Source organism: Eptesicus fuscus, chromosome 1, assembly GCF_027574615.1.
Source record: "Eptesicus fuscus isolate TK198812 chromosome 1, DD_ASM_mEF_20220401, whole genome shotgun sequence".
Taxonomy (NCBI): Eukaryota; Metazoa; Chordata; class Mammalia; order Chiroptera; family Vespertilionidae; genus Eptesicus; species Eptesicus fuscus.
The window spans coordinates 65,352,417-65,372,003 of NC_072473.1; the positions used below are offsets into that span (position 1 = coordinate 65,352,417).

Here is a 19,587-nt window from a genome sequence, read left to right on the forward strand (position 1 = left end):
CAAAATTATTAAAGGGGATTTTTAAATAAGTTCCTTGCTAATGGTATATTCCAGTAACTGATTTTCCTATATTAACCATAAAAAGCCTTTAATTTAATTACACCAAAATTAAAATGTTTTTATAAGGAAAATAGATTTTCAGTGTAATATGAAAATATTTTGGGATCTACTTACACAATTGCTAGACTCTTAAGTTTAGAAATTAATGCATAAGACTATATAGAAATTGTATTTCTATTTTATTCACTAGAGGCCTGGTGCACGAAAATTTGTGCAGTGAGGGGGGGTGGTCCCTCAGCCCGGCCTGCCCCCTCTCACAGTCCGGGAGTCCTCAGGGGATGTCCTACTGACAGCTTACGGAGCGGGCCTAAGCCATAGTCTGGCCTTCTTCTGTGGGAGGTGACTGGGCTGATCAGAGGAAGGCAGTGCCCCCATCACCCCACTGCTGCTGCCACTGCAGACACAACCGCCCGGGCTCACGGCTGCCTGAGCCCCGGTCCTCTCAGCCACCAGGGCTCAGGGCTGCCTGAGCCCACGGATGCCTGAGCCCATGGCTGCCTGAGCCCACGGCTGCCTGATCCCCGGGCCTCGCAGCCGCTGGGGCTCATGGCTGCCTGAGCCCTGGGCCTCGCAGCTGCTGTGGTTTTGTCCAGATGGACATCTGGATGGACGTCCAGAAGATGTCTGCCCTAATTAGCATATTAACCTTTTATTAGTATAGATATTTTTCTTAATATATAATGGGTTAAGATCTTCTTACTTCTCTGACCTAGCCACAGAGCCTTGGAAAATAATTTAGAGCTTAGTCATTCTGTTTGGATTTATGTATAAATTGAAGTATATCATAGTACATTTGACCCTTCGACAACATGGGGGGTTGGAGTGTCCACCGCCAATCGAAAATCGGCTTATGACCTAAGTTAGCCCTCTGCATAACTGGATTCCCAGAGCCAGTTGACCCTTATACAATGCAGCTTTGAAATGTGTGGGTATATGTGAACCTGTGTTGTAATATATATTTATTTTAATCTATAATGCATTTGGCAGAAAAACTGGAAAATTATGATTCTACAATACAAATTGAGAAAGAAAAACGGTACGATGTAACTTACATTTCAATATAATCATTCAAAGGTGGCTATCTTGCTGTTTCTTCCAGAATGCTTCTGGTTTTAATGATTTGAACAGGATGTGAGTTCTTTGAGAACTGCAACTAACCATGGTGGTGATCCCCCACAACCCGCGTCAACCCTGCCCTCCACCTTCCCCTAGCCGCCCCTCTGCCCCTCTCCCCGCTCACGTCCATGTCCCTGCCTCCTTCCTCAGGTGACCTACAGCACTCTGCCATAGTGCACTTGTGTGTTCCGAAATTTCCTTTGAATGGTTAACTGATTGAATTACTGAATAAATGATTCTTTAAGAAGTGACGAATATAAGAATACTTTTATATTCTTTAAGCATATAAAAGTATGCTTCGTTTTAATTATTTGAACAAAGGATTGAGTTCTTTCAGAGGTTCTGCGGAAGTGAAGTAATTATGGTGGTGGTTTACCCCCTCGACACCCCCGTCCCACCCGCCTGTCCCCCCCCCCCCACTTCCCCCTCCTCTAGTTCCCCCGCCCCAAGTCCTCGTCTCCTCACATAATGTACAGCACTCCGCCATAGTGCACATGTGCGTTTTGAAATTTCCTTTGAATGGCTAACCGATTGAGTGAATAAATGAATCTTTAAGAAGTGACTGTGGAAGAAGTTGTGAAATTTAGGCATGAAGGGGTCAGGGGAAGGTAGCAAAAACGCCTTTTTATTAGATGGCAGGAAAGGCCTAAAATTTTACGCGGGCCTTTTAAAAACATAACCCAGCAAGCACCAGGCGACTCTAAGGAATGATGGGATTACGCACCCAGCTGGCCGGTCCCGACTGGCTGGAGGCAGCTGTGTGCTACTAGCTGATTGGCTCCGCGGGAGACGTGAGGCTACAGACTTGCGTATCTTTTCGTGAGCCAGGCGTTCGGCGGTAGCCCTCCGGGACGCCGGAGCCCGCTTGAGGACCTGGCTGACCGGAGCCCAGTCCCGCAGACCCGCTGACTCCAGGCAAGTGCCGCCGAGCTGACTCCTCTGCCCGTGCTGTGCGCTGTGCTTACGATGAGTAAGAGTGAGTTTGGGAGCCATGGCGGCTTTTCTGCCGCAAGTGGAGCCAGTGGCAGCAATGACGGACCCTCGCAGGGTGGCACAGCTCCTTTTCTGAGGGCACCAAGGGCCAGGGCTCGAATCGATACCATTATACCTTGTTGTGTGAACCAGCTGCTTACAGCCTCTCTGGTCGAAGATGTTTTCAAGGTCAGGGGAATAGTGGTCTCCCAGGTCTCTATCGTGGGGATCGTCAGGAAGGCGGAGAGGGCGCCAAGCTACATTCTTTACAAGATTGACGATATGACCACCAGGCCTATCGACGCCCGCCACTGGCTGGGCAGAGGTAAAGCCAAGCAGGCGCTGGCTCCCTGTCCCGTGGGGGTGTATGCTAAAGTGTTCGGTATCCTCAGAGGCTCTGCGGAGGTGAAGATCCTCGAGGTACTGCAGATCCGCGCCCTGGAAGACATGAACGAGTTCACCTCGCACATCCTGGAAACGGTCAACGCGCACATGATGCTGGCTAAAGGCCAGGAGGCGGCCTCCGGGCAAGGGGCGCCCTCTGCTCCAGCGGAGGTGGGCTCGGCTCCCGAGTATGGCGAGGTCCGCCCCGAGTTCATTCAGGCGGAGGTGCTGCGTTTGATTCACGAGTGTCCTCGCCGGGAAGGCAAGAGCATGGGAGAGCTCCAGACCGAGCTCGGCAGCCTGAGCATCCAGGCCATCAAGGAAGCCCTCGAATATTTGATGGTCGAGGGCCACATCTACCCCACTGTGGATGGAGAACATTTTAAGTCTGCTGATTGAGGCGGTGAGAAGAATTTTCCGTTTCTGAAGACCACTGCCTCCGGCCGTGACTGAGTTTGACCTGTTGACTTTTAGAAAGTAGGTTTATTTTTCAACAAAAATCTTAACTGGCATCCCTTTGGAACCTCACCGCTTTTACAACAGCTTTGAACTTTTCTGTTTTTCTAACTATATTTGAAGCTCAGAGAGAGATCGAGATGGATAAATTGATTGGACCTTTATAGAATTTACCAGCAAGCCAGTGAAAACACTCAATCGGGTAAATTTGGGGGCGAAGAGGTACAGAAAAAGTTGGAAATTTTGATTTTGTTGTGTGGGAGCTTCTTTTTGAAATATCTAGGTATTCGGAGAAAATAGATGTGGTCATGGAGCCAGCTAAGAGACCAAAAACAAATGTTGTTTTTACAATTACTTATTTTTTGTTTGGATTTAGCTTATTATAGACATTGGTATATCTTACTAAATATAGTAGTGGATTAATTCAAATGTGCTAAAGATAGCAATTAGTGAATTCAAATGCTCAATTCAAGTGTTTATTGAATGGTTTACTTTTATAACCATAGGTTTATTTTCTTAAATAAGGTTATACTGTGTTTAAATTGCAGGGTCATCTTTGAATGCTTTTTTTTTTTAAGTGATTGTTTAATGGGTATTTCAAATAGGATGTAGTGATATTTGGATTAAATTACAGTATGTTGTTGTTTTATGGTACATGGATGCCTGATTTTCTTATGTTTGGTGTTCTAAAGTAGTTTTAGACCTAAATGCTGTTTTATATATAACAAGGTTTTATTCTTATAGGTTAGGCAAACAAAGAATATGTAATTCTAGGTATATTAAGCTTAGTAAGTTTAACCAAAATTTATTTGAATGTTTTATTAAAATACTTTTGTCAAATCTTTATTGTGTGATTTTCTTTTTCTAAATACACTTTAAAAAACCTTTTGCTTTGTCTTTGAGGAATAATAATTTTACTTATCCAGCATAATTTTTCTTTTTTCTGTATAATACCAATAATATATGTTATATCCTTGTTTTAATAATACATTTTAGTATATATTATATTAGCTGTGGGACTTTAAAAAAACAGAATGAAGTAAACCTTCAATTACACACTAAAGATGGTATCTTCCAAAACACTAATTTTATTACGTTAGAAAAAAATTTAAAAGTATATATAGTTATTTTGACAGGTAGAAGAATAAAGCATCATTTGCCTTAATTGGTTTACAAAAAGAAGGTGCAAAAAAAGAGAAAATCTCTTAAATGCACCATTGCCAGTAATCCATACTATCAGGAAAACTATCATTGTCGGCCTTTACAAAAACATCACCAATTCTTACTTAAGCATTTTGAGGCATACACTTCATCTTTTTTTCCCCTCAAAAGCAGAGAAATCAGAAATGGTACTCTTTGAAAAAACCACCAATGGTTAACATACTATAAACGTGCTTTTATACTCTGTTGACAAAGGTTGCCTGTGTTGGGGAAAATCATACTGGGAGAGAGGCAATGAGGGGCATATTTCTTCCTCAGAATCTGAGTGCAGAAGGAAATATTCTAGGAGACATAATGTTCTTTTGTGATATTGCTTATAAAAATGCTGGAACCCTGAGATTACAATCTGGTATTTTTATGACTGTATAGTCACTCTCAAAATGGTCCAAGTTTATTCAACTGGCCACTGGATAGGTAGCCACTTTTTCCCTTACTTTAGAAATATTTCTCTGGAACTAGGAAAATGGCAAATGACAAAGGCTTTTTGGGGCTAGCCTTTGTCCTGGGAACTTATGTTGTGATATGTACCCCTGAATTTAAGGCCCAGGATCACCCCCTCTGCCTCTCCATCCTCTGAGGGGAACTGTCCATCTGTGTTCCTAATTAGGTTTAATTATCCCAGTACCCATCCCCCCCTTATTCTTCTGAATGGAATCATGTACCTTAGTAAGATTCTGCTGTAGGTAAGGGACTGCAGTGGAGAAATAATAAGCAGAGCTAACTATAATATGAGTTGAAATCAAGGAACATTTTTAGGTAGAATGTAATTGCTAGATTATCTTATACAGGCATATTTGGTGCATATTAGGGATACAAGATTTTAAAAAATTCCGTGTAAACCATCCTCCTGGCATGTACACTTTTCCCCCCCGCCAGTTTTGTTTAGGTCAGTGATGGCGAACCTATGACACGTGTGTCAGCACTGACACGCGTAGCCATTTCTGATGACACGCGGCCGCTGAGGCGGCCGCATGCCAAGGATGAAACATTTGCTGCTCCTGAGGATGAAACATTTGTGAAATAATGTTTTTTCCTCAAAGTGACACACTACCCGAGTTATGCTCAGTTTTTTTGGCGAAGTTTGACACACCAAGCTCAAAAGGTTGCCCATCACTGGTTTAGGTGGTGAATGACTTGGTCTGTGCTCACCTTCCTCTCCAGTCCTGTTCTGTATGTGAGCCAAACTGTTGAGGATGAGATACAAATGTTGGGGAAATACTACCAACTATTTTGGGGCAGGAACATTTAAGCCTAAGGAATCTGAAGAACTTAATTGGTGATTATAGTCTATTTGGGATTGTTTTTCTATGGCTCATAGGCATATGAAATATATGCATTTATTTTTTATTCTAAATTAACCGAATGAATAAAATTTGAAAATGTTTTCAAGTCAAAGCTGATATTAGTGTTGTCATAAGTGTGTAGTAATTGTTTATTACCTGTTAAATTTAGGTTTTGAGTATAATCTAAGAAATACAAATTTTGTATTTTTTAAAAATTTCAGTCTAGATTTTATTATAATGAATCAAAAAAGGTAACCACCAAAAATTATTTACATTCATTAAACCTTTAGTGAGCACCTACTATATGCTTTCATTTTAATCTTAAATTCAAGTGACATAAAGTCATTATTAAAATAACAATAATCGGATAATATCAAAACAATTAGCGTTTTAACATTTACGTAGTACTTATATGCTAGGCACTGTTTTAAGAGTATGAGTGTGTGTGTGTGTGTGTGTGTGTGTGTGTGTGTGTATGTGTATGTGTATGTATGTGTCCATTTGTCCATTCATTCCTCCCTCTATTGCCTAGATTTATATTTCCAGCTCAAACCTCTCTTAAAATTCAAACTCTGTCTTCAAATGCCTTCCTGGATATTCTATAGACATCTTTAAAAACATTTAAAAAATAATAACAATGAACACTATATAGCATTTACTGTCCCCCAGGAAATATTCTAAGAACTTGAAATATACACATCCAACCAGGTTATCTTTATTGTTAGTATTAGCATTGTTCTCATTTTATAGATGAGAAAATTGAGGTTCGGAAAGGTTAGGTAATTTTCTCCATTGCAGTGTTGCTTAGCTAGTAAGCATCAGAGCTAAGATTGCAACTCTGTGTGTCTCCAGAGCCTGGACCCTTAACCACTTTTTTATATTGTCTCACAATAAGGAAAATCTTTAAAAATACCCTCCTTTTATTGTCACATACTAAATATTTTAACATTATTTCTTTCATTAAAATTTACCTAACTTCAGTTAAAAAACCACCACGATGAAATCTTTTAGCAAAAAGGTATGAAGAATGTTAAGACAGCTGTGAACTCATCTACCAGTTTAATAAAACAAAACTATTTCATTGTTGTTGTAGAGAATTTAGCCATATAACTCAGATTAATTTTAATGATACTAGAATACCTCTTGAGCTTGAATTTTCACTGATTAAAAAATCATCTGAAAGTCTATATGTTCTATAAACCAGTGCATTCATTTTGCGAAGTGTAGTAACATAAGAAAGAATATATATTATTGCATTGAAAAGTGAAAAGTCTCTTTTCCTAATGACCTTATAGTTCTGTATAGTGAGATTTGGGACTTATTTGCCCTGTCCATTAGGGACAACACCTGTAGTAATTCAAATGCCATGCATATTATATTTATTTCAAGTTATTACTGTATGATAAATTAAGAAAACACTTATTTGCTATTATTGTATTAAGAGTTAATTTTCTTTGGTAATATGTAGAGTTGGAATAGTTCAGTGAATAACACTTAATATTATGTGGTTTGTTTTTACATAGCAGAGTGATATCCCTTAAAGGAGTAACAAAAGAAATTATTCTTTTCCACAGCTTACATTCTAGTAAGAGAAGTCAGATAAATTTAAAAAATATATACATAAAATGTCAGGTTGTGATCTCTGCTGGGGAGGGGATGTTGCTATTTTGTATCAGATGGTCAGTGAAGGCCTCTCTGACTTGAGTTGTATTTGAGCAAAAGTCTAGATGAAGTGTGGGAATGAGCCATGTTATCCACTGGAGGAGGAACATTATGAGAAACAGGAAATAGCAAAAGCAAATGCTTGCTCCGTTCCACAAATGTCAGAGGCCAGTGTGGCTGGAGGCATAGAATGTGGTGTCTTGGGAGCCATTGGAAGGACTCGGGCTTTTACTCTGAGAGAGCTTGGAAGCTGTTAGAGAGTTTTAAGGAGAGTAGTGGCATGACCTGACTGACTTAGATTTTTAAAGGATAACTGAGTGGAATCAGGGAGCTAGAAATTTCACTGGAATTCCAGGGACATTTGTATAGCTGCTAGCCTCATGGAGGCTGATATAGAAGAAAGTCATTTGACATCCCCTGGTAGTCCTAGAACCTGATTATTTTTGTCATGAACCTCCCTCATCTCAGCAGCAGAAATTCATTGAGCATCACTCTGATTAGTCCCATTGTCAGCTTCCTTTCCTGATATTAACTGCTTGGCCTTCTCTGTATTGCCCAGGTGAGATTCTTTTTTTAAAACATTTTGTTGAAAGTATTACATATGTCCCCTCATTGACCTCCTCTAGCCCACCCCTGCCTCCCACCCCAGGCATTCAGCACCCTATTATCTGTGTCCATGGGTTATGCATATATGCATCCAAATTCTTTGTTTGATCTCTTCCCACCCACCCACCCTGCCTTCCCTCTGAGGTTCCACAGTCTGTTGCATGCTTTTATGTCTCTAGATCTATTTCTAGGCGAGATTCTTAATGGGGTGACTCTAGTCTCCATTTGGTTCTGTTTGGGCAAAGTTTTTCATGCCAGGCCACCTCAGTCTCCATACCACAGTTAAGGTGCCCATCTCCGATCGAGTCAGATTTGCCTTTGGTAAGGGAGAGGGTGGCAGGGTGATGTGGTTCAGAATTTGTCCACCTTGGACTGTTTCCGTAGAAAGTGACTTTGGGGAGTGTTCCGATAAGAAAGGGATATGAGCTTGTCAGTCACTGGCTAGCACAGGAACTTTAATAAGATGAGAAGGAAAGTTATTGTATGGAGATCTTCTGAAGGTCACGGGATATTTTATTCATCCTGAAGGTCATGGGTAATTTTATTCAGCATTTATTTATTCAGCAAGGTTAATAATTCCTTGTGGCATTACAAGTTGAGTGAATGAGAAAAAGTAACACACTGCTACTATGAAGTGCCTCTAGTGTTCCTGTGTGTGCATGTGTCAGTTTTGGAAAGAGGAAAAAAACAAAACAAAACAAGGAGCACCAGTGTTCCTATTTTTCCTTTCCGTGTCACGAGAATTCTTTCTAAAGTCTAGTAACCACCTCCACACAGTTGTGTCTCCTTGGATTTTTATCTATCATTAGACTCTGGTCTAAAATATTTCTTCCTGATAAGGGGATATTCTCCTCAACCTACCCCTCAAAATAAATAAATAAATAAATAAAAATGGTGGTAGGATTTGTTTCTACATCACGTGGTTAATTAGTTCTGGAAGTGCATTTTCCCTTCTTGGGGACTCACAGTGAACATTAATAGCATTGTTGTTGTTGTTTTGAAGCTTTTAAAAGTCCTGCAGGAAAGAAACTTGTTTAACTTTATCAACCCAGTTTCCGGGTTAAAAAACACACACTTATTTTATTCCTTAGAAATGGTTTTAACCATTTCATAGTCTATAAACCACACCTATTTCCATCAGGTTTAAACCCACCAACAGCTCTAAGATTTCATTATCGAACCATCTCCTACTTTAAAATCTCCTTCACAGAAACCAAAATATAAGTAATCAAATCAACATAGCAAACAAACAAATAGTCTTCCTCTTGGACAGAAACAAATAAGCAAATAAGAGCAATGAAACAACAGCAACAAAATGAAACAACAACAAAAAATCAGAAAAGGAGGGAACCAAGTGTAAATACATGGGAGAATGAGAATAGTTTGTATAACAAGAAGGAAATTATACAGAAAACAAAAATAGTCTATAAAAGCTTAAATCACCTTGAATGCATAGTGTCTTATACTAGTATAACAGTAAATAATCCTTGAAATTCAACAGAATTCATTTAATATTTTTGTTTTAGTTTCCTAATACTTCAATAGAGTTACCAAAAACCGGGTAACTTAAAAACAAGAAATTTATTTTCTCACAGTTCTTTTAGTGGCTACAAGTCTTATATGAAGGTTTTTCCCTCCTAAGGCTCCAGAGGAAGATCTTTCCTTGCTTCTTCCAGCTTTTGGCATTCCTTGGCTGTGGCAGTGTAACTCTAAACCTGCTCCATTTTCATCTCTTGTTCTATGTGTGTGTGTCTTTCCTGTGTCTAGCATAAGAATACTCTAATTGGATTTAGGACCCACATGTAATGCAGTATGATGTTTTCTCAGCCTTAATTACATCGGCAAATACTCTATTTCCAAATAAGGTGTTATTGTGAGTTCTAGATAGATGGTATTCAATAACAACAACATTATAATCATGCAAAGGACAATATCCTTAAAACCCTTGAAATAACAGAATTAAGCTAAATTCTGTCTAGGTAAAAACATTAGCTAGTTCAGGATATCCGAAAAAGTAGAACTAGGTACAACTTCTAGATCTCTTTTTATGCATAACTATTCTTAATGAAATTAAATTTTGTTGGCCTCATACCCTTTATAAAGAAAAATTTTCTGTAGTACTAAATTCTGAGAGACAGCATGTTAACACATAATCATATTAGAATGCCAGTTGTGAGATCTGATTTCTAGTCCTAGAGCTCTCAATCTCTGTGACCTTAGTGCAATCAGCCAGTGTTCTCTTTGGGCTGCAGTTTCACCACATGTAAATGAGATTGGAGCCTTCTAGCTCTAAACTTCTATGTTTTATGTTGTTTGCTTAGGTCCAGTTTATTATGTTTGCTATTGGAACTACATGAGTATTTAGAAATGATTTTGAAGAATGAGAAAAAACTTTCCTCCGTAAGACTGAAAGATTTCTTAGCATTCCATTATTTTCTTGCCTTTATAAATATTCTATTTAACCAATGACAGTCAGGTATTTATAATTTTCTTTAAAATATCAAAGAAATCATCTTCCAAATGTGTTACATAGCTATTTTTCAAACCTCCTGCTTGTTAGAATCTGGGCATTTGCCCTCCCATGACTGGTTTCCTTCCCTACTATGGTTTTTACTGGTTTCTTTTTGTTCAGCCCCTATTAAAATAATAAATAAATGTAAATACACAAACACACACTAATAACTTTACTAAACATTTTCAAAGTGCAGCCATTTGAGAATATTCAATGGAGTCATGAATTTTAAATCCATATGGTATTTAATCATTCAGATGAGAAAGGCTCTAAGAAAGTCATTTCAGTATATTATTTTCTGCTAAACGAAAATATTTTAAAATTGCTTTTATAAACCATTAACTGGCTATATCTCAAATCACTCCCTTACTATAGATTCCTTCAACATTTATGTTGTATTCTATATATTCACCTGTAACTGCTTATGTTCTATAATAGTTTCATGCATGTATGTCTGTTTCTCTCATTTAGATTTTACACTCCTCTGGGGAAGGGGTATTCTTGCACTCGTATTGTTTCATGATGGGAGGTATGGTGCAATTTGTATACAATAATGTGTGATTTGATGTGGATATTGACCCACCATCAATAACAACCTCTTCTACTCCAGCAGTGAGAATGAATTTGCATTAATCAGGCACTATTTTGTAGCCCTGCATTTTTAGATGGAATCAGAGAAAACATGAAGCTAACTTCTTCCACATAGGAATGTGATCTGTTGGTTTGATCTGGACCATTGTCATAAGCTACAGACAATACAGCATGCTTTACACAGTGGTCTTTTTAACTGTTGCATGATGAATTAATGAAATTGAATGTTTACAACTCTATTTAACACCCCAAAAATCCATGAATTTTGACTGTAAAATAAATCTCAATCTGCCATCACAAAATGTGTTAGACTCTGCACCATGGTACGTGTGTTTTAGAATGAGAATTGTGTTATTTACAGTTTTTTGTTCATATTCCTTTACTAAAGTTTATGAAGGGAAGCAGTGCCTGCTGAGAAATGACCAATGAGTTTGGACAATTTTATTCCCAGCCAACCCATTACAGGATGTAAAGTATTTGGCAGTACATTTTATGAAGATCCAAAGAAATGTGTAGTAATAAATCATTGTGAGTAAAGTTTCTCAACACATGACAAAAACAACAAATACTGGTTTGAAGAATAGTATCAGAGTTGTGATTATGTAGAAATCTTTGTAGAGTTGTTGCTGAAATTGCTTTACAGCTTGAGGGGTATTTTACTCCACTAGGAATTTTTTTCTTTTTTGCCTGGAATCTTAGTGATTGATCTGCCAGACTCATGGCATAGGGTGTATATTCACTTACTGTGCTGATAGTTTCCTCAGCCAATGATTTTAAGCCGGTGAAAACAGATAAAATATCTTTTAGAGTTTATATGTGTGTAATTATTTGCATTACCTCTAGAACATTTGTTTTCATTGATATTTTCTGACTTCCCTTTAGATTTTGTGTTTGTATTAGTAAATGTACATTTTAACATAATCATCATAATGAAAATAGCTGACTCTTAACAGTGATACAATTTAGGAATAGAAAACACTTTCTGAATTATGGTTGCTAATAACTATTTAAACAGCTTGTATTAAACTTATTAAAAGCTTGGCAAAGGAGCCAACACTACTTAGAAAGTTAATATAAAGGTAGGTGCAGATCGATACTCTTAGAAAATTTTGCATTGGTCTATCTATGAAAAACGGAATAATGAGGACAATTTTTTTATGATGCAGAAATGTGAGAAAGACTTAAAATTGTGAGCACATCTCATAAAGCAGTATTACTAAAGCAGGGATGTTTAATATTGGTGTTTTAAATATGTTTGCTTTAACTTTTAAATGCATAAATCATTCTAGAAGATCCTGGTACATTTTTACATAGAATAGAAAATAGTAAATTTAGTGCACTTATATTAAATTTTATGCTTTCTTTCAAAATCTTGGTCAATAATTTGAATTAACAGCAACCATATCCATGTTCATTTAGCTAGGGTACCATATATATTGACATTGAATTTTTAATTATATAATTTTAGCTTCAGAACACAACTTTAAGTTAAGGCAGATCCAATATTATTTCTAATAGTAGAAGCAAATTACTAATTAAATGGATTCCTTAATAGAATGCTAAGTTCCTTTCATTTGAAAACATTTAATATACATTTTATTACATTTTCCATATAGTCCTAATTTGTCTTGGGAAGAATATGCTTATCAATATGTGGCATTTGAAATATTATTTTTACTAGAGGCCTGGTACACGACATTCATGCACTGGGAGTCTGAGGGGGTCCCTCAGCCCAGCCTATGCCCTCTCGCAGTCTGGGACCCCTTGGGGGATGTCCACCTGCTGGCTTAGGCCCGCTTTCTGCGACATCCTCCAGGGGTTCCTAGTGAGGCCACAGAGGCGGGAGAGGCTTCCGCCACTGCCGCTGCACTAGCCAGCCATGAGCCCGGCGGCACTCCCCCTGCGGGAGCGCACTGAACATGAGGGGGCAGCTCCTACATTGAGCATCTGCCCTCTGGTGGTCAGTGCATGTCATAGCGACAGGTCGTTCCACTGTTTGGTCGATTTGCATGTTAGGGTTTTATTATATAGGATAATATACTAGAGGCCGGGTGCACGAATTCATGCACAGGTGGAGTCCCTCAGGGTGGCCTGTGGAGATCGGGCCCCAGCTTGTATCCCCAGCCTCACAGCCCCAGCTCGCACCCCCAGCCCTGCAGCCCCGCCTGGCATCCCGCCTTGGCCTGGCATTGCTCCCTCATCTGCTCCACCATCCCGCCTGTGGGATGATTGGTTGGGGCTGGGACCCCTGCCTGGCTACTTCAGAGCCTGGAAGCCGGGTGGTTCTCCCTCCACCCGCCTGCTGCTGTCACTGTCGCTGGTTGCTGTCTGCGGGGCGATTGGTGAGGCAATCAGGCCCCCAATTGCACCCGCCTTGGTCTGGCACCGCCCGCTCACCTGCTCCACCATCATGCCCACGGTCCCGCTCTCATCGGGGTTCATTGGGGCTGGCAGCGCCTCCACTGCCATCTGCTTCCAGCGCTGCATCACCGATGTCTGCCATGTTCTGCACCTCCCCCTGGTGGTCAGCGCATGTCATAGTGAGCGCTCAAACTCCTGGTCTCACTGTCAAATGACCGCCCAAGGGGACAATTTGCATATTAGGCTTTTATTATATAGGGTTTTAATTTATTTCAGAGAGGAAGAGATAGGGAGAGATAGAAACATCAATGATGAGAGAGAGTCATTGATTGGCTGCCTCCTGCAAGCCCCCCACCAGGGATCAAGCCCACAACCTGGGCATGTGCCCTGACTGGAAATCAAACTGTAACCTCCTGGTTCATGAGTCAATGCTCAACCACTGTGCAACACTGACCTGGCTGAAATATTATTTTTTATTAATTTAACTAAAAGTCTTGGATACATAGTAGAGTTTTACATACTTCTCTTATTATTATGGGACAGTTACTAAAAACAAAACAAAACACACTTTCAGCTTGCAGTAAGAGATGCAGGCCTCCCACTACCATGAAGATGAGGTCAAAATACAACTCCAAGTCAACAAGGAGGGAAGGCAGTACTTTTTAAAAAGCCTGGGACAATGCCAGGTAATGATTTGAGTATAAAATAGTTACAATTTTCCTTGTAGCCAAGGGGAGATAAAAGGCAGAGTATTGGGAAACACAGCTGTTATCTGATGAATGGCAGTGCGTTTGTTTTTCAGGAAGGACATTCTTTCTAATTCTGAGCTCAGATAATTTTATTTTGTGATTCTGTAAATGAGGCATATCGCAGAACACAGTAGAGTGGGTCTTTGATAGTTTTCCATACAGTACAGAGGATTTCTATACATGTCAATTTCATACATAGGGCCTTGAGTTAAAAAGAAAAATCAAGGTCATGATGTTTCTGTAAAGACCCTGAGTAATAGTGCTGGTATGCAGCTTCCAGTATTCCATCTACTACCAGGATGTGCTTGAGGAATGTCCCTGAGGCTCTTCCCCTGGAATATCTGTCATCCTTAGGTGGACTTTTTATAGGAGCTGGATAGCTGACAATTCACAATTCAGATGCCAGCTAGCACCTGGAGTGTAGGTACACGGTGTGGCTGTGTGGTTGATTGAAAGATCCATGTGCACTAAACCGTGGTCGGCAAACTGCGGCTTGTGAACCACATGCGGCTCTTTGGCCCCTTCAGTGTGGCTCTTCCACAAAATACCACGGCCTGGGCGAGTCTATTTTGAAGAAGTGGCATTAGAAGAAGTTTAAGTTTAAACAATTTGGCTCTCAAAAGAAATTTCTATCGTTGTACTGTTGATATTTGGCTCTGTTGACTAATGAGTTTGCCAACCACTGCTAAGATAACAGTGTTTGCTCTTTGACCCCAGCTGTTCAACTGGTGTTAGATAATGGGCAGCTAATTTGGGGAGATTCCCCACCTGGGCAGCAAAGCTATAGGTGTACAGCCTCTCACATTAGGCAGTTTAAACCTGAAAGTCTTCTGTTGAGATGGAATCCATGAAGGCAGAATATATAATAGGATATTGTAAAAATTAAGTTGGGAAATTTTTATTAAAATGTTTCTTACATACCGTTATATTGGCTGGGCTGCAAAAATTTTCGTTATGTGCCGCATGCGGCCTGTGAGTTTGACATGCTTGTTTTAGTGTGATTTTGTGTGTCTATCACAATTTCTTCATCCATTCATCTATCAGTGGATACTTAGGTTGTTTTCATGTCTCAGTTATTATAAATAATGCTGCAGTTAATATGGGGGTGCATATATCTTTCTGAATTAGTGTGATTTTCTTCAGATGAATACCCAGAAGTAGAATTGCTGGATCGTATTTTTTTATTTTTTGAGGAACCCCCATAACTGTTTTTCAAAGTGACTGCACCAATTTATATTTCTACTAATAGTGCACAAGGGTTTCCTTTTCTCCGTGTCCTTGCCACCACTTGTTAGTTCCAGTTTTTTTCTTAATATCCAATCTAATAGGATGTAAAGTCCTATCCAAGCACCTGTGAGTTGATACCTCATTGTGATTTTGATTTGAATTTCCCTCATGATCAATGATATTGAGCACCTTTTCATGTACCTGTTGGTCCTCTGTATGTCTTCTTTGGAAAAATGTCTATTTAGATCTTCTCCCATTTTTAAATTGTATTGGTTTTGTGTGTGTGTGTGTGTGTGTGTGTGTGTGTGTGTGTGTGTGTGTGTGTATTCAGTTGAATGAGTTCTTTATATGCTTTGGATATTAGCCTATTATTAATATATGCTTTGTAAATACCTTCTTCCATTCAAGTTACTTTTTCATTTTGTTGATGGTTTCCTTGGCTGTGCAGAAACCTTTTAGTTTGATGTAGTCCCCCTGTTTATTTTTACCTTTATTACTTTTACCTTTGATGTGTCCGATTAAATCAAATCCTTGCTAAGATCTGTGTGAAGGAATTTTATTGCCTTTGTGTTTTTTTCTAGGAATTTATAGTTTCAAGTCTTAAGTTCATGTTTTTAATCCATTTTCAGTTAACTTTTTTTCTATGATATAAGTTAATGGTCTAGTTTCATTATTTTGCATGTGGCTGTCTAGTTTTTCCATTTATATTGGAAAAACCATTTATGGAAGAGACTGTCCTTTCCCCACAGTATATTCTTTATTCCTTTATTGTAAACTAGAGGCCTGGTGCACGAAATTCATGCATGGGTAGGGTCCCTAGGCCTGGTCAGTGATCACGGCTGATCTGTGGGGCAACTGGTGGGGTGATTGGGGCCCCTGCTCGCATCCACCTTGGCCTGGCACTGCTGGTTCACCTGCTCCACCATCCCACCACAGTCCTGCTCTTGTCAGGGCCCATCAGGGCTGGGGCCGGCAGTACCTCCACTGCCGCTCGCTGCCAGCACCCTGTTGCCAATACCTGCCATGTTCCGCGCTGCCCCCTCGTGGTCAGCGCACGTCTAACTCTCCGTCAGTCGAACTCCCACCTGTGGGGACAATTTACATATTAGCCTATCATTATGTAGGATTAATAGACCATATAAGCATGGATTTATTTCTGAGCTCTCTCTTCTGTTCCACTGATCTGCGTGTCTGTTTTTTTTTTTAATGCCAATACCATACTGTTTTGATTACTATAGATTTGTAATATAGTTTGAAATAAGGGAGCATGATGCCTCCAGCTTTTTTCTCTCTTTTCAAGATTGCTTTGGCTACATGGGGTCTTCTTGGTTCTATACAAATTTTAGGACTATTCCATTTATGTGAAAAATGCCATTGGAAATTTGATAGGAATTGCATTGTATAGATTGCTTTGGGTAGTAAGGACATTTTAACAACATTAATTTATCCCACATATGAGCACGGAATATCTTTCCATTTATTTGAGTCTTCAGTTTTTTTCATTAATTACTAGTTTTCCATATGCATGTTTTTTATCTACTTGGTGAAATTTATTACTAGCCATTTTATTATTTTTGATGAAATTATAAGTGGGATTGTTTTCCTAAACTTTCTCTGTGATAGTTCATTATTTATGTATAGAAATGCAAAATATTTTTGCATATTTTTGGAAGTGTTTAAGAAATTTTGGTATTGATTTCTCTTTTAATGTTAGATATAATTCACTGGTAAAGATGTCTGTCCTGAACTTTTGTTTGTTGGGAGATTTTTGATTATTGATTCAATCTCCTTAATAGTAATAGGTCTGTTCAGATTTTCTATTTCATCATGATTCAATTTTGGTAAGTTGTATGTTTCTAGGAATTTATCCATTCTAGTTTGTCCAGTTTGTTAGTGTAAAATTGTTCATAGTAGTCTCTAATGATTCTTTGTATTTCTGTGTTACCAGTTGTAATATATTCTCTTTTATTTCTGATTTTATTTATTTATGGCCTCTTGTTTTTGGTGAAACTAGCTATCGGTTTGTTAGTTCTGTCTTTTGAAATAACCATCTCTTAGCTTCAATGATCTTTTCTATGGTCTGTTTAGTCTCTGTTTTACTTATTTTTGCTCTAATTTTTCTTTTACTTGGGCTTTGTTTTTCTTTCTCTAGTTTTGTGAAGTATAAAGTTAGGATGTTTATTTGAGACCTTTCTTATTTTTTGTGCTAGGCATTTATTGGTATGAATTTCCCTCTTAGAGCTCCTTTTGCATTATCCCATAAATTTTGGTATGTAATATTTCTATTTGTATTTTTCTCAAGATATTTTTTAGTTCTCTCTTAATTTCTTCCTTGACCCATTAGTTGTTCACAGCATGCTGTTTAATCTTTACATAATTGTAAACCTTGGACTATTATTTCCAAATTAAAGTTGAATGGCTCTATTTTTGTCCAGGTGCTTCCTAATATACTTGTATTTTGTGCCAGGCCATATATCAACTAACTGTTGCTAAATTTTTTTGTAGTGGATGCTTATAGATCTACCAGAAGCCCAGTGCATGAATTTGTGCACAGGTGGGGTCCGGCCAGCCCGGCCTCAATCTGTGGATTGGGGCCAGGCCTGTCAGGAGGAGGGGACAGCAGGAGGTTGGCTGGCAGGCCAGCCCCTTTCTGGGCGATCAGGGCCAGGCCGGCTGGGAGGAGGGGCTGTGAGTGAGGGGCTGTGGGTGATTGGCTAGCGGGCCCCTCCCCTAAATGGGGTGGGGAGGGCTGATCAGGGGTCAGTGGCTAGAGGATGGGCCGTGGGAGGTTGGCTTGCCAGCCCCACCCCCTATTGGTGTGTGGGGGGCAGATCGGGGGCAGAGCTGGCTAGGGGGAGGGGGCTACTGGCTCATCAGGGTGATGGGGACCCATCAGGGGCAGGGCTGGCTGGTGGGAGGGGCTGCAGGAAGTTGGCCGGCCGGTCCTGCCCCTGATCGGGGTTGGGGGGTCAATCTGGGGTGGTACCGAGTCGGGGGATGTGGGGAGCCGGCACGGCCAAGGCATACTCAGCCCCAGGGCACCACTTATGCCTCACCAGCTCAGACAGGTTCAGTGACCCTGAGAGGGGGCGAGGAAGGATTGAGAAAAGACAGACAAGAGAAGGAAAGCTGGGACTCGGTGGGACACCGTGTCTTTATTTTATAGCCAGATGCCAGGAGGCAAAGTAAGGGCGTGGTCAAGATGTTTACAACATTCTCGTGGGTTTCGATCCTACTCAACTACATGCACCTGATCAGACTTTGTTTACTTGCAGCCTATATCACTTAGGCACATGGGGCCACGTGTTTGGTCCATAGGTTCAAGCTTACAACTCTAGCTGTTGGCTATAATTGTGCTGGGAGGGCCCTGCCCTCCAGGCTGGGACTTGCACGTGGCCACGAGAGGACTGTGCCCTCTCATTAGTCCAAGGCTTGAACCTGTCCAAACTCTGTAGCCTCACCCCACAGGGGAAGAGGCTGCAGGAAGTTGGCCGGCCAGCCCCACCCCCTATTGAGGTACAGGGGGAGGCAATCCGGGGCGGGGCTGGCCAGGGGGAGGGGCTGCTGGCTGATCAGGCTGGTGGGGGCCCATTGGGGGTGGGGCCATGGGGTGGGTTGGCCAGCCACCCCACCCTCGATCTGGGTGGGAGAGGCCTATCAGGGTTGGGGCTGGCTGGGGGGAGGGGCTGCGGGAGATTGGGCAGCTGCCCCCCCCCCCCATTGGGCCGGTTTGCTGGCCGAAGTGGGGGTCATAGCAACTGGTCGTTACGGTGTTCTGGTTGCTGGCTTTTTATAGATACTTCTTTGGTATGTCTTTAATCCATAGTAATGGATTACAGTATGCTAGGTCTCTGTATCTATGCTGAACAAGTAACTATTCTATTTATTAGTATATGGGAAGCAGAAAGTAAGTATATTTTTGGACATCTCCAGAGTTTTTATTATCTAAATTTTCCCTTGCCTTTGATGATGGAATCCATAATAAATAATTTAAAAAATATCTCCCTGGCTTTCCTTCACTTCTGAATTATACAAATTGGTGATATTTTTATAAATTGTATGTTTCATCCAATATTTCTTTATGAACAAAAAATAACCAAAACACTTGTAGCCACTAATTAATGATTTCTTTGTTAGTTGTTGATAATATAGTTGAATGGGAGGTATGTAAGGATTGAGGAGTGGTGGATTTCAATCATAGTTTTGTCATTAACAAACTGTATAATCTAAGACAAGTCACTAAATATTTTTAGTTTCTTGATTTGTAAAATTAAAGAGCCAATATGGACTCACTTACTTTGATTTCACAACCAGTAAAGCTACAGAGTTCAAGGCATGTTCTTTCAATGCAGTTTGTTTGTAAATGAAGACAAAACCATGTGTCAAT

General features: G+C 40.1%; 2 protein-coding genes across 2 annotated transcripts in view; both read left to right on the top strand.

Moving 5' to 3' along the window:
* DIAPH2 (diaphanous related formin 2) overlaps positions 1-19,587 on the top strand; it is a 988,561-nt gene that overhangs the window by 193,181 nt on the left and 775,793 nt on the right. The window lies entirely within an intron of this gene.
* Positions 2,140-2,931, top strand: RPA4 (replication protein A4). The gene has a single exon (XM_008153395.3). The coding sequence runs from the start codon at positions 2,143-2,145 to the stop codon at positions 2,929-2,931; it is 789 nt and encodes a 262-aa protein (XP_008151617.1). The 5' UTR covers positions 2,140-2,142.